The sequence below is a fragment of the Coregonus lavaretus genome, assembly GCF_964263955.1.
Source record: "Coregonus lavaretus genome assembly, chromosome: 14".
Lineage (NCBI taxonomy): Eukaryota > Metazoa > Chordata > Actinopteri > Salmoniformes > Salmonidae > Coregonus > Coregonus lavaretus.
The window spans coordinates 1,281,781-1,303,199 of NC_140001.1; the positions used below are offsets into that span (position 1 = coordinate 1,281,781).

At 47.2% G+C, this 21,419-nt stretch overlaps 1 protein-coding gene across 1 annotated transcript in view; it reads right to left on the minus strand.

The window, feature by feature from the left end:
* Nucleotides 1-11,840: 11,840 nt before the first annotated feature.
* Nucleotides 11,841-21,419, minus strand: part of LOC311141338 (transducin-like enhancer protein 4) — a gene marked incomplete at both ends in the record, with an annotated part of 114,914 nt that continues 105,335 nt past the window's right edge. The window contains 7 exons of the mRNA XM_084176633.1: nt 11,841-11,948; nt 12,381-12,457; nt 13,279-13,429; nt 13,536-13,683; nt 17,880-18,127; nt 19,535-19,784; nt 19,875-19,942. Of these exons, the coding sequence (XP_084032759.1) occupies nt 11,841-11,948; nt 12,381-12,457; nt 13,279-13,429; nt 13,536-13,683; nt 17,880-18,127; nt 19,535-19,784; nt 19,875-19,942 (1,050 nt within the window). The remainder of the gene's footprint in view (nt 11,949-12,380; nt 12,458-13,278; nt 13,430-13,535; nt 13,684-17,879; nt 18,128-19,534; nt 19,785-19,874; nt 19,943-21,419) is intronic.

A 21,419-nucleotide genomic window follows, 5' to 3' on the forward strand; every position in this document is an offset into this window, starting at 1 on the left:
TCTCTCTCCATCCCTCCTCCTACCTCCTCCCTCTCTCTCCATCCCTCCTACAGTATCTCCCTCTCTCTCCATCCCTCCTCCTACCTCCTCCCTCTCTCTCCATCCCTCCTCCTACCTCCTCCCTCTCTCTCCATCCCTCCTCCTACAGTATCTCCCTCTCTCTCCATCCCTCCTCCTACCTCCTCCCTCTCTCTCCATCCCTCCTCCTACCTCCTCCCTCTCTCTCCATCCCTCCTACCTCCTCCTCTCTCTCCATCCCTCCTCCTACCTCCTCCCTCTCTCCATCCCTCCTCCTACAGTATCTCCCTCTCTCTCCATCCCTCCTCCTACCTCCTCCCTCTCTCTCCATACCTCCTCCTACCTCCTCCCTCTCTCTCCATCCCCTCCTCCTACCTCCTCCCCTCTCTCTCCATCCCTCCTCCTACCTCCTCCCTCTCTCTCCATCCCCTCCTCCTACCTCCTCCCTCTCTCTCCATACCTCCTCCTACCTCCTCCCTCTCTCTCCATCCCTCCTCCTACCTCCTCCCTCTCTCCTCCATCCCTCCTCCTACTCCTCCCTCTCTCTCCATCCCTCCTCCTACCTCCTCCCTCTCTCTCCATCCCTCCTCCTACAGTATCTCCCTCTCTCTCCATCCCTCCTCCTACCTCCTCCCTCTCTCTCCATCCCTCCTACCTCCTCCCTCTCTCTCCATCCCTCCTCCTACCTTCCTCCCTCTCTCTCCATCCCTCCTCCTACAGTATCTCCCTCTCTCTCCATCCCCTCCCTACCTCCCTCTCTCTCCATCCACCCTCCTCCTTCCTCCTCTCTCTCCACCTACCCTCCTCCCTCTCTCTCCATCCCTCCACCTCCCCCCTCTCTCTCCATCCCTCCTCCTACCTCCTCCCCCTCTCTCCATATCTCCCTCCTACTCCTCCCTCTCTCTCCATCCCTCCTCCTACCTCCTCCCTCTCTCTCCATCCCTCCTCCTACCTCCTCCCTCTCTCTCCATCCCTCCTCCTACCTCCTCCCTCTCTCTCCATCCCTCCTACAGTATCTCCATATCTCTCCATCCCTCCTCCTACCTCCTCCCTCTCTCTCCATCCCTCCTCCTACCTCCTCCCTTTCTCTCCATCCTCCTCCTACCTCCTCCCTCTCTCTCCATCCCTCCTCCCTCTCTCCATACCTCCTCCTACAGTATCTCCATCTCTCTCCATCCCTCCTCCTACCTCCTCCCTCTCTCTCCATCCCTCCTCCTACCTCCTCCCTCTCTCCTCCCTCCTCCTACCTCCCCCCTCTCTCTCCATCCCTCCTCCTACCTCCTCCCTCTCTCTCCATCCCTCCTCCTACCTCCTCCTCTCTCTCCATCCCTCCTCCTACAGTATCTCCCTCTCTCTCCATCCCTCCTCCTACCTCCTCCCTCTCTCTCCATCCCTCCTCCTACCTCCTCCCTCTCTCTCCATCCCTCCTCCTCTCTCTCCATCCCTCCTCCTACCTCCTCCCTCTCTCTCATCCCTCCTCCTACCTCCTCCCTCTCTCTCCATACCTCCTCCTACCTCCTCCCTCTCTCTCCATCCCTCCTCCTACCTCCTCCCTCTCTCTCCATCCCTCCTCCTACCTCCTCCCTCTCTCTCCATCCCTCCTCCTACAGTATCTCCCTCTCTCTCCATCCCTCCTCCTACCTCCTCCATCTCTCTCCATCCCTCCTCCTACAGTATCTCCCTCTCTCTCCATCCCTCCTCCTACCTCCTCCATCTCTCTCCATCCCTCCTACCTCCTCCCCCTCTCTCCATCCCTCCTACAGTATCTCCCTCTCTCTCCATCCCTCGAGATGGGACAAAACTAGATCCAGGGTATGACTGTGGCAATGAGTAGGTCCGGAGACATGTTGGACAAAACCCACTGAGTTGATGAGGGCGCCGAAACCCTTTTGGAGTGGGTCTGTGGAATTTTCCATGTGAATATTGAAGTCACCAAAAATTAGAATATTATATGCCATGACTACATGGTCCGATAGGTATTCAGGGAACGCTGTATACGACCCAGGAGGCCTGTAAACAGTAGCTATAAAAAGTGATTGAGTAGGCTGCATACATTTCATGTCTAGAAGCTCAAAAGACGAAAACGCGGTCACTTTTTTTGTAAATTTAAATTTGTTGTCGTAAATGTTGACAACACCTCTGCCTTTGCCGTATGCACGGGGGATATGGTCACTAGTGTAACCAGGAGGAGAGGCCTCATTTAACACAGTCAATTCATCAGGCTTAAGCCATGTTTCAGTCAGGCCAATCACATCAAGATTATGATCAGTGATTAGTTCATTGACTATGATGCCTTGGAAGTGAGGGATCTAACATTAAGTAGCCCTATTTTGAGATGTGCGATTTCACAATCTCTTTCAATAATGACATGAATGGAGGAGGTCTTTATTCCAGTGAGATTGCTAAGGCGAACACCGCCATGTTTAGTTCTGCTCAACCTAGATCGAGGCACAGACACGGTCTCAATGGGGATAGCTGAGCTGACTACCCTGACTGTGCTAGTGGCAGACTCCACTAAGCTGTCAGGCTGGCTAACAGCCTGCTGCCTGGCCTGCACCCTGTCTCATTGGGCTGGCTAACAGCCTGCTGCCTGGCCTGCACCCTGTCTCATTGGGCTGGCTAACAGCCTGCTGCCTGGCCTGCACCCTGTCTCATTGGGGAGGCTAACAGCCTGCTGCCTGGCCTGCACCCTGTCTCATTGGGGAGGCTAACAGCCTGCTGCCTGGCCTGCACCCTGTCTCATTGGGGAGGCTAACAGCCTGCTGCCTGGCCTGCACCCTGTCTCATTGGGGAGGCTAACAGCCTGCTGCCTGGCCTGCACCCTGTCTCATTGGGGAGGCTAACAGCCTGCTGCCTGGCCTGCACCCTGTCTCATTGGGGAGGCTAACAGCCTGCTGCCTGGCCTGCACCCTGTCTCATTGGGCTGGCTAACAGCCTGCTGCCTGGCCTGCACCCTGTCTCATTGGGGAGGCTAACAGCCTGCTGCCTGGCCTGCACCCTGTCTCATTGGGGAGGCTAACAGCCTGCTGCCTGGCCTGCACCCTGTCTCATTGGGGAGGCTAACAGCCTGCTGCCTGGCCTGCACCCTGTCTCATTGGAGCTAGAGGAGTTAGAGCCCTGTCTATGTTGGTAGATAAGATGAGAGCACCCCTCCAGCTAGGATGGGTCCATCACTCCTCAGCAGGCCAGGCTTGGTCCTGTAGCACCCCTCCAGCTAGGATGGAGTCCATCACTCCTCAGCAGGCCAGGCTTGGTCCTGTAACACCCCTCCAGCTAGGATGGGTCCATCACTCCTCAGCAGGCCAGGCTTGGTCCTGTAGCACCCCTCCAGCTAGGATGGAGTCCATCACTCCTCAGCAGGCCAGGCTTGGTCCTGTAGCACCCCTCCAGCTAGGATGGAGTCCATCACTCCTCAGCAGGCCAGGCTTGGTCCTGTAACACCCCTCCAGCTAGGATGGAGTCCATCACTCCTCAGCAGGCCAGGCTTGGTCCTGTAGCACCCCTCCAGCTAGGATGGTGTCCATCACTCCTCAGCAGGCCAGGCTTGGTCCTGTAGCACCCCTCCAGCTAGGATGGAGTCCATCACTCCTCAGCAGGCCAGGCTTGGTCCTGTAACACCCCTCCAGCTAGGATGGAGTCCATCACTCCTCAGCAGGCCTGGTCCTGTAACACCCCTCCAGCTAGGATGGTGTCCATCACTCCTCAGCAGGCCAGGCTTGGTCCTGTAACACCCCTCCAGCTAGGATGGAGTCCATCACTCCTCAGCAGGCCAGGCTTGGTCCTGTAGCACCCCTCCAGCTAGGATGGAGTCCATCACTCCTCAGCAGACCAGGCTTGGTCCTGTAGCACCACTCCAGCTAGGATGGAGTCCGTCACTCCTCAGCAGGCCAGGTCCTGTAGCACCCCTCCAGCTAGGATGGAGTCCGTCACTCCTCAGCAGGCCAGGCTTGGTCCTGTAGCACCCCTCTAGCTAGGATGGAGTTCGTTACTCCTCAGCAGGCTAGGCTTGGTCCTGTAACACCCCTCCATCTAGGATGGAGTCCATCACTCCTCAGCAGGCCAGGCTTGGTCCTGTAGCACCCCTCTAGCTAGGATGGAGTCCATCACTCCTCAGCAGGCCAGGCTTGGTCCTGTAGCACCCCTCCAGCTAGGATGGAGTCCATCACTCCTCAGCAGGCCAGGCTTGGTCCTGTTTGTGGGGGAGTCCCAGAATGAGGGCCAATTATCTACAAATTCTATATTTTGGGAGGGGCAGAAAACAGTTTCCAACCAGCGATTGAGTTGTGAGACTCTGCTGTAGAGCTCATCACTCCTCCCCCTAACTGGGAGGGGCCAGAGACAATTACTGCTGTAGAGCTCATCACTCCTCCCCCTAACTGGGAGGGGCCAGAGACAATTACTGCTGTAGAGCTCATCACTCCTCCCCCTAACTGGGAGGGGCCAGATACAATTACTGCTGTAGAGCTCATCACTCCTCCCCCTAACTGGGAGGGGCCAGAGACAATTACTGCTGTAGAGCTCATCACTCCTCCCCCTAACTGGGAGGGGCCAGAGACAATTACTGCTGTAGAGCTCATCACTCCTCCCCCTAACTGGGAGGGGCCAGAGACAATTACTGCTGTAGATCTCATCACTCCTCCCCCTAACTGGGAGGGGCCAGAGACAATTACTGCTGTAGAGCTCATCACTCCTCCCCCTAACTGGGAGGGGCCAGAGACAATTACTTGATGCTGACATCTTTCTAGCTAATGTACATGCTGAAGCTACAGTTGAAGTCAAAAGTTTACATACACCTTAGCCAAATACATTTAAACTCAGTTTTTCACAATTCCTGACATTTAATCCTAGTAAAAATTCCCTGTCTTAGGTCAGTTAGGATCACCACTTTATTTTAAGAACGTGAAATGTCAGAATAATAGTAGAGAGAATGATTTATTTCAGCTTTAATTTCTTTCATCACATTCCCAGTGGGTCAGAAGTTTACATACATACTTTCTGCCGGAATCACTGGACCCTAGCGCCGGATCATCACAACCAGCTAGCTAGCTGCAACCTGTTGTTGGCTGATTACCATTACCATTGCCCTATAGCTAGCACCAGTTAGCCTTGAGCTAGCCTCAGGCCCATCTCCCGGCTATCTACCTCTCTGCCAACCGGACGGGACCTCCTAGTGTTGACACTGAGCCCCGCCGATCCAACACGACTGGTTTGCCGACGAAATAGTCTGATGTGGTTTCAACAGGCTTCCCGTTGCGACGACCACGAAGATCCATCTGCCAGCCCCGGCCCGCTAGCACACGCAAACTACAACTGTGCTAGCTGTGCTGAAGCACCAATTTGAACTGCTCTCGGACTCACATATTGCTGTTCACTGGACCTTATGATCACTCAGCTGCACAGCTGATGCCTGCTGGACTGTTCCTTTACACGGTACCCTGTCCTGTTTATTCTGTTTAGTCTTAGCCCAAACGTTATCGCTATTTCCAGTTGTGTCTTAGCTCTCTCTAATAACACATGTGACTGCTTTATGCCTCTCTCCCATGTCAATTATGCCTTGCCTATTGCTGTTTGGGTTAGTTCTTATTATACAATTTCAATGTAGAACCCCTAGTCCCTCTCAAACTGCCTCATATAGTTCCTTTGTTCCTCCCCCCATACACGCCGAGACCGGCTCAATCGATGCCTCCAATGACGCTATCTCTTTCATTGTTACCCAACGCTTAGGGTTACCTGAACTGTACTCATATCCTTCCATATCCTTTTCTGTACATAATGCCCTGAATCTTTTCTACAACGCCCGAAGAACTGCCCCCTTTATTCTATGTACCCAACGCACTAGAAGACCAGTTCTTAAAGCCTTTAGTCGTATCCTTATTCTAGTCCTCCTCTGTTCCTCTGGTGATGTAGAGGCTAACCCAGGCCCTGCAGCCCCCAGTATCACTCCTACTCCCCAGGAGCTATCATTTGTTGACTTCTGTAACCGTAAAAGTCTTGGTTTTCTGCACATAAATATCAGAAGCCTCCTTCCTAAGTTTGAGTTATTCACTGCGTTAGCACACTCCGCCAACCCTGATGTTCTAGCAGTGTCTGAATCCTGGCTTAGGAAGGCCACCAAAAATTCTGAAATGTCCATCCCCAACTATAACATTTTCCGTCTAGATAGAACTGCCAAAGGGGGTGGAGTTGCAATCTACTGTAGAGATAGCCTGCAGAGCTCCATCATACTATCCAGGTCTGTGCCCAAACAGTTTGAGCTTCTACTTCTAAAAATCCACCTTTCCAGAAATAAATCTCCCACTGTTGCCGCTTGCTACAGACCCCCCTCAGCCCCCAGCTGTGCCCTGGACACCATATGTGAATTGATTGCCCCCCATCTATCCTCAGAGTTCGTACTGCTTGGTGACCTAAATTGGGATATGCTTAACACCCCGGCCATCCTACAATCTAAACTAGATGCCCTCAATCTCACACAAATTATCAACGAACCTACCAGGTACAACCCTAAATCCGTAAACATGGGTACCCTCATAGATATCATCCTGACTAACTTACCCTCTAAATACACCTCCGCTGTCTTCAACCAGGATCTCAGCGATCACTGCCTTATTGCCTGCGTCCGTAACGGGTCCGCGGTCAAACGACCACCCCTCATCACTGTCAAACGCTCCCAAAAACACTTCAGCGAGCAGGCCTTCCTAATTGACCTGGCCCAGGTATCCTGGATGGATATAGATCTCATTCCGTCAGTAGAGGATGCCTGGTTGTTCTTTAAAAGTAATTTCCTCTCAATCTTAAATAGACATGCCCCATTCAAAAAATACAGAACTAAGAACAGATATAGCCCCTGGTTCTCCTCAGACTTGACTGCCCTTGACCAGCACAAAAACATCCTGTGGCGTACTGCATTAGCATCAAATAGCCCCCGCGATATGCAACTTTTCAGGGAAGTTAGGAACCAATATACACAACAAGTTAGGAAAGCAAAGGCTAACTTTTTCAAACAGAAATTTGCATCCTGTAGCACTAACTCCAAAAAGTTTTGGGACACTGTAAAGTCCATGGAAAATAAGAGCACTTCCTCCCAGCTGCCCACTGCACTGAGGCTAGGAAACACTATCACCACCGATAAATCTACAATAATCGAGAATTTCAACAAGCATTTTGCTACGGCTGGCCATGCTTTCCACCTGGCTACCACTACCCCGGCCACCAGCTCTGCACCCTCCGCTGCAACTTGCCCATGCCCCCCCCGCTTCTCCTTCACACAAATCCAGACAGCTGATGTTCTAAAAGAGCTGCAAAATCTGGACCCCTACAAATCATCTGGGCTAGACAATCTGGACCCTTTCTTTCTAAAACTAGCCGCCGAAATTGTCGCAAACCCTATTACTAGCCTGTTCAACCTCTCTTTCGTAACGTCTGAGATCCCCAGAGATTGGAAAGCTGCCGCGGTCATCCCCCTCTTCAAAGGGGGTGACACTCTAGATCCAAACTGTTACAGACCCATATCCATCCTGCCCTGCCTTTCAAAAGTTTTTGAAAGCCAAGTCAACAAACAGATCACCGACCATTTCGAATCCCACCGTACCTTCTCCGCTATGCAATCCGGTTTCCGAGCTGGTCATGGGTGCACTTCAGCCACGCTCAAGGTCCTAAACGATATTATAACCGCGATCGATAATAGACAGTACTGTGCAGCCGTTTTCATTGACCTGGCCAAGGCTTTCGACTCTGTCAACCACCACATTCTTATTGGCAGACTAAATAGCCTTGGTTTCTCAAATGACTGCCTCGCCTGGTTCACCAACTACTTCTCAGATAGAGTTCAATGTGTCAAATCGGAGGGCCTGTTGTCTGGACCTATGGCAGTCTCTATGGGGGTGCCACAGGGTTCAATTCTTGGGCCAACTCTTTTCTCTGTGTATATCAATGACGTCGCTCTTGCTGCTGGTGACTCTCAGATCCACCTCTACGCAGACGACACCATTTTGTATACATCTGGCCCTTCATTGGACATTGTGTTAACAAACCTCCAAACGAGCTTCAATTCCATACAACACTCCTTCAGTAGCCTCCAACTGCTCTTAAACACTAGTAAAACTAAATGCATGCTCTTCAACCGAACGCTGCTTGCACCCGCCCACCCGACTAGAATCACTACTCTAGACGGGTCTGACCTAGAGTATGTGGACAACTACAAATATCTAGGTGTCTGGTTAGACTGTAAACTCTCCTTCCAGACTCACATTAAGAATCTCCAATCCAAAGTTAAATCTAGAATCGGTTTCCTATTTCGCAACAAAGCCTCCTTCACTCATGCTGCCAAACATGCCCTCATAAAACGGACTATCCTACCGATCCTTGACTTCGGCAATGTCATTTACAAAATAGCCTCCAACACTCTACTCAGCAAATTGGATGTTGTCTATCACAGTGCCATCCGTTTTGTCTCCAAAGCCCCATATAATACCCACCACTGTGACCTGTACGCTCTTGTTGGCTGGTCCTCACTACATATTCGTCGCCAAACCCACTGGCTCCAGGCCATCTATAAATCACTGCTAGGCAAATCCCCGCCTTATCTTAGCTCATTGGTCACCATAGCAACACCCACCCGTAGTCTGCGCTCCAGCGGGTATATCTCACTGGTCATCCCCAAAGCCAACACCTCCTTTGGCCGCAATTCCTTCCAGTTCTCTGCTGCCAATGACTGGAACAAATTGCAAAAATCTCTGAAGCTGGAGACACTTATCTCCCTCACTAACTTTAAGCATCAGTTGTCAGAGCACCTTACCGATCACTGCACCTGTACACAGCCCATCTGAAATTAGCCCGCCCAACTACCTCATCCCTATATTGTTATTTATTTTGCTCATTTGTACCCCAGTATCTCTATTTGCACATCATCTCTTGCACATCATTCCAGTGTTAATACTAAATTGTAATTATTTTGCACTATAGCCTATTTTATTGCCTTACCTCCATAACTTGCTAAATTTGCACACTGTATATTATATGTATTTCTGTTGTATTTTTGACTTTGTTTTGTTTTACCCCATATGTAACTCTGTGTTGTTGTTTTTATCGCACTGCTTTGCTTTATCTTGGCCAGGTCGCAGTTGTAAATGAGAACTTGTTCTCAACTGGTTTACCTGGTTAAATAAAGGTGAAATAAAATAAAATAAATAAAAATACACTCAATTATTACTTGGCTGCATTGCCTTTAAATTGTTTAACTTGGGTCAAACATTTCGGGTAGCCTTCCACAAGCTTCCCACAATAAGTTGGGTGAATTTTGGCCCATTCCTCCTGACAGAGCTGGTGTAACTGAGTCAGGTTTGTAGGCCTCCTTGCTCGCACACGCTTTTTCAGTTATATAGCTGTACTGAGACAAAGCAGCGGCGAAAGACAAAGCAGGTTTTGACAGCTCATCGCAAGCTTTTTCTTCGACCCAGGCCTAATCAAACAAACCTGATTCAATTATTTTTTGTTAAAGCAGGGCTGAAGCAAAAACCTGCACACCCAGTAGCTCTCCGGGGCCACCCCTGATTTATCTAATCTTAGGGGGGTAGATTTAGGCTTGAGGAATGTGGAGACCACAGAGAGAAAGAAACAGCCACACAAAACATCTTCACCACAGAACATTTTAATAAATTCAGACATGGACTAGAAAAACGGACAAAAGGCATTTTGTATTAAAGAAATTAGCTTAACTAACAACAGGTAGTTTCTTTCCATTGTAAGACTTCTATGTTACACTTAGTGATTACCATGTACTATCTGTCTAATGACTGACAGATCAGGCAGATGCAGAAGCAACATTATGGGATATTTCTCAGGTCAATAAGTTAATCAGCTAACTGTGTTTAACATTCAGAACTCTTGATTTAGAGTTGAGAATGTGGTTGAACACCAAGCCACCTTTAAAGAGTCTTTCAGTGTGAACTGGGGAATACAGTCAAGTTATTTCGAGGCATTTACGAACGTTTACAAGCTGCCTCAATGGTCCTGGCTTAGGTAACATGCCACTATTAGTCCAACCGCTCATTTGAAAGGCATTTTACGGCCGATTCGATCAGCCGACATCTGCATAGTTGATGTTCTGATGGTGCTTTAGAGCTGTGAAATCCACAGGCGGTTCCTGGCGTTACACCTAAAGAGGACGTTGCCATTGGCTGCACGGAGTCCCATTATACCTAAAGAGGACGTTGCCATTGGCTGCACGGAGTCCCATTATACCTAAAGAGGACGTTGCCATTGGCTGCACGGGAGTCCCATTATACCTAAAGAGGACGTTGCCATTGGCTGCACGGGAGTCCCATTATACCTAAAGAGGACGTTGCCATTGGCTGCACGGGAGTCCCATTATACCTAAAGAGGACGTTGCCATTGGCTGCACGGAGTCGCATTATACCTAAAGAGGACGTTGCCATTGGCTGCACGGAGTCCCATTATACCTAAAGAGGACGTTGCCATTGGCTGCACGGAGTCCCATTATACCTAAAGAGGACGTTGCCATTGGCTGCACGGAGTCCCATTATACCTAAAGAGGACGTTGCCATTGGCTGCACGGAGTCCCATTATACCTAAAGAGGACGTTGCCATTGGCTGCACGGGAGTCCCATTATACCTAAAGAGGACGTTGCCATTGGCTGCACGGGAGTCCCATTATACCTAAAGAGGACGTTGCCATTGGCTGCACGGAGTCGCATTATACCTAAAGAGGACGTTGCCATTGGCTGCACGGAGTCGCATTATACCTAAAGAGGACGTTGCCATTGGCTGCACGGAGTCCCATTATACCTAAAGAGGACGTTGCCATTGGCTGCACGGAGTCCCATTATACCTAAAGAGGACGTTGCCATTGGCTGCACGGAGTCCCATTATACCTAAAGAGGACGTTGCCATTGGCTGCACGGAGTCCCATTATACCTAAAGAGGACGTTGCCATTGGCTGCACGGAGTCCCATTATACCTAAAGAGGACGTTGCCATTGGCTGCACGGAGTCCCATTATACCTAAAGAGGACGTTGCCATTGGCTGCACGGAGTCGCGTTATACCTAAAGAGGACGTTGCCATTGGCTGCACGGAGTCGCATTATACCTAAAGAGGACGTTGCCATTGGATGACAACAAGCAGTTTCTTCGGATGTTGAGAAAGGTATCAGGAACAATATCATTTTCCTGGTGTGACGCTAGGGATTCTATTTTGGCGTTTTGTCATATTTTATCATTCCAGAATGTTCCCTCTATCTGGACTCCTAGATGGCTTCATGGAAACAAGTGTTAGAAAAGTCATCGGTTCGACAGAAAACAAAACAGTCAGAAGAAGAGCGCTCTCCAGTGTTTGGTTCTGTTCAGGCATTTTGATTGGTCCACAGCCAGGTCAGGGGTTAGAGGTGAGGGGTCATTGGTTAAAAGGTCAGGAACAGTCAGCAGGTTGTGTTTTTATACACATCCTTTAAAACTATGTATATGTGGTGTATATTTACACTAGCCTGGCTCCCAGACCTGTTTATGCTGTCTTGCCAACACAAACAGGAATCCATATCTGTCCTGGGGTGGTGTACGGAATCTATATCAGTCCTGGGGTGGTGTACGGAATCTATATCTGTCCTGGGGTGGTGTACGGAATCCATATCAGTCCTGGGGTGGTGTACGGAATCCATATCTGTCCTGGGGTGGTGTATGGAATCCATATCAGTCCTGGGGTGGTGTATGGAATCCATATTAGGAAGTTGTCCGTTTTCAGACAAAACTACATCAGAGGACAGACAAAATACCCTTGGACAGGGTGACAAGTCAATGTCAGGGGTCAAGGTCTAGTAGATGACCTCATAGACGGTGGCCTTCTTGTCTCCAGAGCCAGTCACAATGTACTTGTCATCCCCAGAGATGTCACAGCTTAGCACTGAGGATGACTCCTTGGACTGGAGAGAGAGAGAGAGGGGGGGGGGGAGAAGTGGACGGAGAGAGAAGGGGATGGAGAGAGGGAGGGGGGGAGGGGGGGAGAGAAGTGGACGGAGAGAGAAGGGGATGGAGGAGGAAGGAGGGAGGGAGGGAGGGAGAGAGGAGGAAGGGAAGGAGGAAGGGAGGGAGGGAGGGAGGGAGGGAGGGAGGGAGGGAGAGGGAGAGGGAGGGAGAGAGGGAGAGGGAGGGAGGGAGAGGAGGAGGAGGCGGGAGGGAGAGAGAGGAAGGGAGGCGAAACCACACGATTGTTAAAAAGAAAATGCCAGAGAAACTCCTTTGTATCAAAACTGATGTCAGTCATCATACAACCGGTATCAGAACTGATATCAGTCATCATACGACCAGTATCAGAACTGATGTCAGTCCTCATACAACCAGTGTGAACTATTCACCTGGAATATGCTGGCTCCGTAAGGTGTTCTCCATGCATTCAGCAGGTTGTCTTTCCCGGTGCTCACAAACCATTTACCTACAGAGAGAGATGAGACAAGACCATCACAATCAGGAATCAGATTCAAACACAATACGTTTCTATGGCAATACGTCAAACACAATACGTTTCTATGGCAATACTTCAAACACAATACGTTTCTATGGCAATACGTCAAGCACAATACGTTTCTATGGCAATACGTCAAACACAATACGTTTCTATGGCAATACATCAAACACAATTCGTTTCTATGGCAATACGTCAAACACAATACGTTTCTATGGCAATACGTCAAACACAATACGTTTCTATGGCAATACATCAAACAATACGTTTCTATGGCAATACATCAAACACAATACGTTTCTATGGCAACACATCAAATACAATACGTTTCTATGGCAATACATAAACACAATACGTTTCTATGGCAATACGTCAAACACAATACGTTTCTATGGCAATACGTCAAACACAATACGTTTCTATGGCAATACATCAAACACAATTCGTTTCTATGGCAATTCATCAAATACAATACGTTTCTATGGCAATACATCAAACACAATACGTTTCTATGGCAATACGTCAAACACAATACGTTTCTGGCCAGAAACACACTCTTGAATAGAGACAAAACAGACGAATGGGCAGACAGATACGCAGACAGCCAGACAGACAGACAGGCAGACAGATACGCAGACAGGCAGACAGCCAGACAGCCAGACAGCCAGACAGACAGACAGACAGCCAGCCAGACAGCCAGACAGACAGACAGGCAGGCAGCCAGACAGCCAGCCAGACAGACAGCCAGACAGGCAGCCAGACAGATAGGCAGCCAGACAGCCCGTACGTACCACAGTGAGCGAACCTGAGGGAGAGGACACAGCTCTCATGAAGGTGTAGCTGGTATTTTTCTGGCTTGGTAACGTGTAGAACCTCGACGTTACTGTTCTCCATCCCTACAGCTAACCACTCCCCTGTAGGACAGTACCCCAGAGAGAAGATCTGGAGGGGAGGACACGCACAACACCCACATTAAAAACAGGTAGTGAGTGTGAAAGTGTTGGAGAGTCAGGGGGACTGTGTGTGTGTGTAGTGTGTGTGTGTGTACCTGTGAGCTGAAGTCATGCTGACGTAGCTGGCGTCCCTCTCTCAGGTCCCAGGAGCGCACCGTGTTGTCCAGACCTCCTGTCCACAGCTTGGTCCCATCGTGAGAGATATCTATACAGCTAGCCCCGTCCGTATGGCCCTGGAACTGCCTACACACACAGTAACACACAATAATAACACACAATAACACACAGTAACACACAGTAACACAACACACAATAACACACAATAACAACACACAGTAACACACAATAACACAACACACAGTAAAACACATTTTGGCTAAGGTGTACAGTTGAAGTCGGAAATTTACATACACCTTAGCCAAATACATTTAAACTCAGTTTTTCACAATTCCTGACATTTAATCCTAATACTGGACCGCAGAGAAGCCTGTTCCTCTGAAGATATGGTACTGAGTAAATACTGCAATGCGGGTTGATTGAATTCAGCCAAAGTGTGCTTCTGAGACTCATTAATTGGATGATTGATGGATTTATCAATTGATTGATTTGAGTGTTGTGGTTTTGAACGATCAAATGGACGGTGTCTGGCGAATGTATGAAAATGTATGCACTCACTAACTGTAAGTCGCTCTGGATAAGACTAAAATGTAAATGTAAATATATAGTTGTCTTGACTTATTTCTTATGCCATTGTCGTTGGCACCAAAAGTTAAAAAAGTGTTGATAGGGGACAGAATGCGGTCGGACCATCATTAAATTGGCATATACATTACTCTTACTGAATTTCCACGTGGGCGAGGATATTGGAAATTTAATCAAAGCCTATTGGATGATAACTTGTTTTTAACTAGGACAGAGGAATTTATTACTGATTTGTTCCAACATAACATAGGCACAGCAAATCCCCTTATTGTATGGGACACCTTTAAATGTGCCTTTAGAGGCCATGCAATTCAGTACTCATCTCGAAAACAAAAGCAATTTAGGTCAAAAGAGTCCATACTAACAAAGGAAATAGAAGGTCTAACAGAACAGATAGATAGCAATAAAAACTGTAACATAGAGGCTCAGAATAAATTAGAGGAAAAACAAAAAGAAATTGAGAAACTTATTCAAGAAAGATCTGTGTAATATATTATAAAAAATAAAGCAAACTGGATGGAATATGGGGAAAAATGCACCAAATTCTTTTTTTAATCTTCAACATAGGAATGCTACCAAAATAATTTATTGAAACTGGTTACAAATGACGGAGTCACCCATGATTCATCAAATTATATTTTGAAGGAGGAAACAAAGTACTTTAAGCATATGTTTTCGTTTCAGTCGCCTCCATCTCCTCTAACTGAAGCAAATTGTTTTTCTATTGATAATGTAAAAATTAACAGCCATACAGAAAGACTCATGTGAAGGTGACATTACAGAGGAGGAACTTCTGGATGCAATTAAAGACTTTAAGTCTGGGAAAACTCCAGGGTTGGATGGCATACCAGTCGAGGTATACCAAACTTTTTTGATATACTCAGAGGACCGTTATTAGCATGTTTTAACCACTCCTATGTAAATGGTAGATTTTCAGACACTCAAGAAGGTCTGATTTCATTATTACTGAAACAGGATACAAGTGTAAATTATAAAGATCCAGTCCATTTAAAAAATTGTAGGCCCCTTACACTTCAGTGTTGTGATGCAAAAATTCTAGCAAAATGTATAGCGCATAGAATTAAAAAGGTATTGTCGGACATTATTCATTCTAATCAGACAGGTTTTTTACATGGGCGATACATTGGAGATAATATAAGGCAAGTATTGGAAACAATAGAACACTATGGAAAATCTGGGAAACCAGGCCTGCTATTCATAGCAGACTTCGAAAAGGCATTTGATAAAGTACGACTGGGGTTTATATATAAATGCCTGGAGCATTTCAATTTTGGACAATCTCTTATAAATTGGGTTAAAATCATGTATAGTAACCCTAGGTGTAAAATAATAAATAATGGCTATTTCTCAGAAAGTTTTAAACTGTCAAGAGGAGTGAAACAAGGTTGTCCACTATCGGCATATCTATTTATTATTGCCGTCGAGATGTTAGCTATTAAAATCAGATCCAACAATAATATCAAGGGATTAGAAATCCAGGGCTTAAAAACAAAGGTGTCATTGTACGCTGATGATTCATGTTTTCTTTTAAATCCACAACTTGAATCCCTCCACAGCCTCATAGAGGATCTAGATACATTTTCTAACCTCTCTGGATTACAACCAAATTATGATAAATGTACTATATTACATACAGTGGGGAAAAAAATATTTAGTCAGCCACCAATTGTGCAAGTTCTCCCACTTAAAAAGATGAGAGAGGCTTATTTTCCACCATAATTTGCAAATAAATTCATTAAAAATCCTACAATGTGATTTTCTGGATTTTTTTTCCTCAATTTGTCTGTCATAGTTGACGTGTACCTATGATGAAAATTACTGGCCTCTCTCATCTTTTTAAGTGGGAGAACTTGCACAATTGGTGGCTGACTAAATATTTTTCCCCCACTGTATATATGTATATGTGTGTATATATATATATATATATATATATATATATATATATATATATGCGAGAGAAAAAACATATGGGGGATTGGAAGTGATGGAGACAATTACATTGATGGAAGTTACAATCTATCTGAAATATAAAACATTTAAAAAAAACTTCCTGACTGATGTCTTGAGCTGTTGCTTCAATATATACACATAGTTTTCCTTCCTTATGATGCCATCTATTTTGTGAAGTGCACCAGTCCCTCCTGCAGCAAAGCACCCCCACAGCATGATGCTGCCACCCCCGTGCTTCACGGTTGGGAATGTGTTCTTCGGCTTGCAGGTGACCCCCTTTTTCCTCCAAACATAACGATGGTCATTATGGCCAAACAGTTCTATTTTTGTTTCATCAGACCAGAGGACATTTCTTCAAAAAGTACGATCTTTGTCCCCATGTGCAAACCATAGTCTGGCTTTTTTTTGGAGGTTTTGGAGCAGTGGCTTCTTCCTTGCTGAGCGGTCTTTCAGGTTATGTCGATATAGGACTCGTTTTTTTGTGGATATAGATACTTTTGTACCTTGTGTTTCCTCCAGCATCTTCACAAGGTCCTTTGCTGTTGTTCTGGGATTGATTTGTACTTTTCGCACCAAAGTACGTTCATCTCTAGGAGACAGAACGTGTCTCCTTCCTGAGCGGTATGACGTCTGCGTGGTCCCATGGTGTTTATACTTGCATACTATTGTTTGTACAGATGAACGTGGTACCTTCAGGCATTTGGAAATTGCTCCCAAGGATGAACCAGACTTGTGGAGGTCTACAATTATTTTTCTGAGGTCTTGGCTGATTTCTTTCGATTTTCCCATGATGTCAAGCAAAGAGGCACTGAGTTTGAAGGTAGGCCTTGAAATACATCCACAGGTACACCTCCAATTGACTCAAATGATGTCAATTAGCCTATCAGAAGCTTCTAAAGCCATGACATCATTTTCTGGAATTTTCCAAGCTGTTTAAAGGCACAGTCAACTTAGTGTATGTAAACTTCTGACCCACTGGAATTGTGATACAGTGAATTATAAGTGAAATAATCTGTCTGTAAACAATTGTTGGAAAAATGACTTGTGTCATGCACAAAGTAGATGTCCTAACCAATGTGCCAAAACTATAGTTTGTTAACAAGACATTTGTGGAGTATATATATATATATTAGCGAGAAAACATTTTTTGGGATTGGAAGTGATGCAGACAATTACATTGATGGAAGTTACAATCTTTCTGCAATATTAAAGCTGATCTACACCCTAAAAAAAACAAGAAAAAAACACACAATGACACACAGCAACATAATGTATGCACTAACTGTAAGTCGTTCTGGATAAGAGCGTCTGCTAAATGACTAAAATGTAAATGTAACACATCAGTACTGTAAAACACACAATCAATATGGAAGTAATATAACAATCACAAATCAATGGAAGTCAAGAAGCACCGTCAACACCAGACCCTACCTGACCCATGTCTGGTTGTGGAGGTCCGTCAATACCACTGACCCAGAAAAACCGGGACAGACCCTACCTGACCCATGTCTGGTTGTGGAGGTCCGTCAATACCACTGACCCAGAAAAACCGGGACAGACCCTACCTGACCCATGTCTGGTTGTGGAGGTCCGTCAATACCACTGACCCAGAAAAACCGGGACAGACCCTACCTGACCCATGTCTGGTTGTGGAGGTCCATCAATACCACTGACCCAGAAAAACCGGGACAGACCCTACCTGACCCATGTCTGGTTGTGGAGGTCCATCAATACCACTGACCCAGAAAAACCGGGACAGACCCTACCTGACCAATGTCTGGTTGTGGAGGTCCCAGACGGCGATGTTCCCGTCGCTACAGCAGGAGAAGCAGACCTTGGCGTCGGGGGAGATGGCGAGGGCGTAGCAGGCCGGGGCGGAGGACGTTAGCTCCGCCTTGATACGCGGGGTGGGTGAGGCTAGGTCCCAGATTGAAAGAGTGGAGGCCTCGCCCCCTATGATCAGAGTCCGCCCGTCATGCAGCAGTCGGCATGAACGGATGTAGTTGTCTCTGTTCTGATAGACACACACAGGCATGGACACACACACACACACACACAAACACGCACAAAGAGGGTTATTGTTATTTGTGTTCATTTTTACATTTACATTTTACGTCATTTAGCAGACGCTCTTATCCAGAGCGACTTACATTATTTATTTTTTTCATACCCCCTGTGGGAATCGAACCCACAACCCTGGCGTTGCAAACACCATGCTCTATCAACTGAGCTACATCCCTGCCGGCCATTCCCTCCCCTTCCCTGGACGACGCTGGGCCAATTGTGCGCCGCCCCATGGGTCTCCCGGTCACGGCCTGCTACGACAGAGATACACACAAGCATATACTATACATAACCTCTATTATAAACACAACAGGATGTCCTATACATAACCTCTATTATAAACACAACAGGATGTCCTATACATAACCTCTATTATAAACACAACAGGATGTCCTATACATAACCTCTATTATAAACACAACAGGATGTCCTATACATAACCTCTATTATAAACACAACAGGATGTCCTATACATAACCTCTATTATAAACACAACAGGATGTCCTATACATAACCTCTATTATAAACACAACAGGATGTCCTATACATAACCTCTATTATAAACACAACAGGATGTCCTATACATAACCTCTATTATAAACACAACAGGATGTCCTATACATAACCTCTATTATAAACACAACAGGATGTCCTATACATAACCTCTATTATAAACACAACAGGATGTCCTATACATAACCTCTATTATAAACACAACAGGATGTCCTATACATAACCTCTATTATAAACACAACAGGATGTCCTATACATAACCTCTATTATAAACACAACAGGATGTCCTATACATAACCTCTATTATAAACACAACAGGATGTCCTATACATAACCTCTATTATAAACACAACAGGATGTCCTATACATAACCTCTATTATAAACACAACAGGATGTCCTATACATAACCACTATTATAAACACAACAGGAGACAGTAGTTATTGGGTGGGCCAACACACACACCCTGGAAAAACATTTAGAGGAAGCACGTATCTGGACCTCCCTCCCTCCCTCCCTCCCTCCCTCCCTCCCCCCCTCCATCTACCTCCCTCCCCCCCTCCATCTACCTCCCTCTCCCCCCCCTTACCTCCCTCCCTCTACCTCCCTACCTCCCTCCCTCCCTAGTAGTAGTAGGTCCTCACCAGACAGTCCAGCTGAGAGACAGGGCTCCCCCCCCCTCCCTCCCTCCCTCTACCCCCCCCCCCCCCCCCCCCCCCTCCCTCCCTCCCTCTACCCCCCCCCCTCCCTCCCTCCCTCCCTCCCTCTACCTCCCCCCTCCCCCTCCCCCCCCCCTCCCTCTACCTCCCTACCTCCCTCCCTCCCTAGTAGTAGTAGGTCCTCACTAGACAGTCCAGCTGAGAGACAGGGCTCTTGCTGCCCGGCTGGCTGATATCCCAGATCTTGACACAGCCCTTCCCTCCTGTGTAGACGTGTCTGGTGGGGTTGGAGATGGTGACAGCACACACCACCTCGCCGTGGCTCAGCGTGTTGATCTGACGGGCGTGACGCGGGATGCCCGGGCCTATCAGGGCGTCCGGAGGGAACGGCACCGGCTGCATCTGGCCGTCAGTGCTCACGTGGAAGGAATAGGCTCTGAGAGGAGGAGTGGTGATGAAGAGTTATTTTAATGTTGGTTTATTTTAGATTCTGATCTAGTGAATCAAAATTAAAAAGGAGACGTACTGTTTTCCTCCAGAGAGGTTGGGAGGAAGACCAGGGACCCTCATGTGATGGTGGGGGTCAAAACCCACCTGGAGGATGGAGAACAGAAGAGAGATTCATTTTTTATCTCTTTGATGAAATCATTCAAGCATCTAGTACCCTTCAAACCAAAACGCAGTTTATATGATGCACTTTTATGTGACTTTCAATTGACATTGCTCAAACATTGCCCATTGATGTGATGAGATGGCGGCTGTAGCCTAGCGGTTATGAGCGTTGGGACAGTGACCGAACGGTCGCTGGTTCGAATCCTAGAGCCGACTAGGTGACAAATCTGTTGATGTGCCCTTGAGCAAGGCACTAACCCTAATTGCTCCTGTAAGTCGCTAAATGACTAAAAGGTAATTGTGCTGCAGTGGCTGTTTTACGTACTCCTGACCAATTCTGCTATTTTTTTATTTCTATTATTTTGTACATAACGTCTCCACCATCGCGTCCTATGACCAAAAACGGCTTCTGGACATCAGAACAGCGAATGCTAACCTCGTAATATCCTTTGTTTCTCGGAGTCTTGGCTGAACGTGGACATGGATAATATATTGTATATTTCAAGGGTTTCTCTATGCACCGTCTAGACAGGATGTCAGCCTCGAGGAAGAGTAGGGGGAGGCGAGGAAGAGTAGGGGGAGGTGTATGGGAGGAAGAGTAGGGGGAGGTGTATGTCTCTGTTTACAGCAGCTGGTGGGCAATCTCTGATGTTTAGGAAGTCTCGGTTTTTGTTCTCCTGAGTTAGAATACCTCATTAAAGCTGTAGACCTGTAGACCCACTATATACCAAGAGAGTTTTCATCTATATTTAGCCATCTATTTACCACAAACCGATGCTGACACTAAGACCGCACTCAACGAGCTGTATAAGGCCATAAGCAAAGAAGAAAATGCACATCGAGACGCTTCTCGTGGCCGGTGATTTGAATGCAGGGACTCTGAAATCCATTTAACCTAATTTTAGGATGTCACCTGTGCAACAAGAGGCAACAAAACTCTAGATCACCTTTCCTCCAATCACAGAGACGCATACAGGGCTCTAGATCACCTTTACTCCAATCACAGAGACGCATACAGGGCTCTAGATCACCTTTCCTCCAATCATAGAGACGCATACAGGGCTCTAGATCACCTTTCCTCCAATCATAGAGACGCATACAGGGCTCTAGATCACCTTTCCTCCAATCATAGAGACGCATACAGGTCTCTAGATCACCTTTCCTCCAATCATAGCAACGCATACAGGGCTCTAGATCACCTTTCCTCCAATCACAGAGACGCATACAGGGCTCTAGATCACCTTTCCTCCAATCATAGCAACGCATACAGGGCTCTCCCTCACCCTACATTTGGCAAATCTGACCATAATGGTATCCTCCTGATTCAACCAAAAGTATGTGGATACCTGTTCGTCGAACATCTCATTCCAAAATCATGGGCATTAATATGGAGTTGGTCCCCCTCCTTTGCTGCTATAACAGCCTCCACTCTTCTGGGAAGGCTTTCCACTAGATGTTG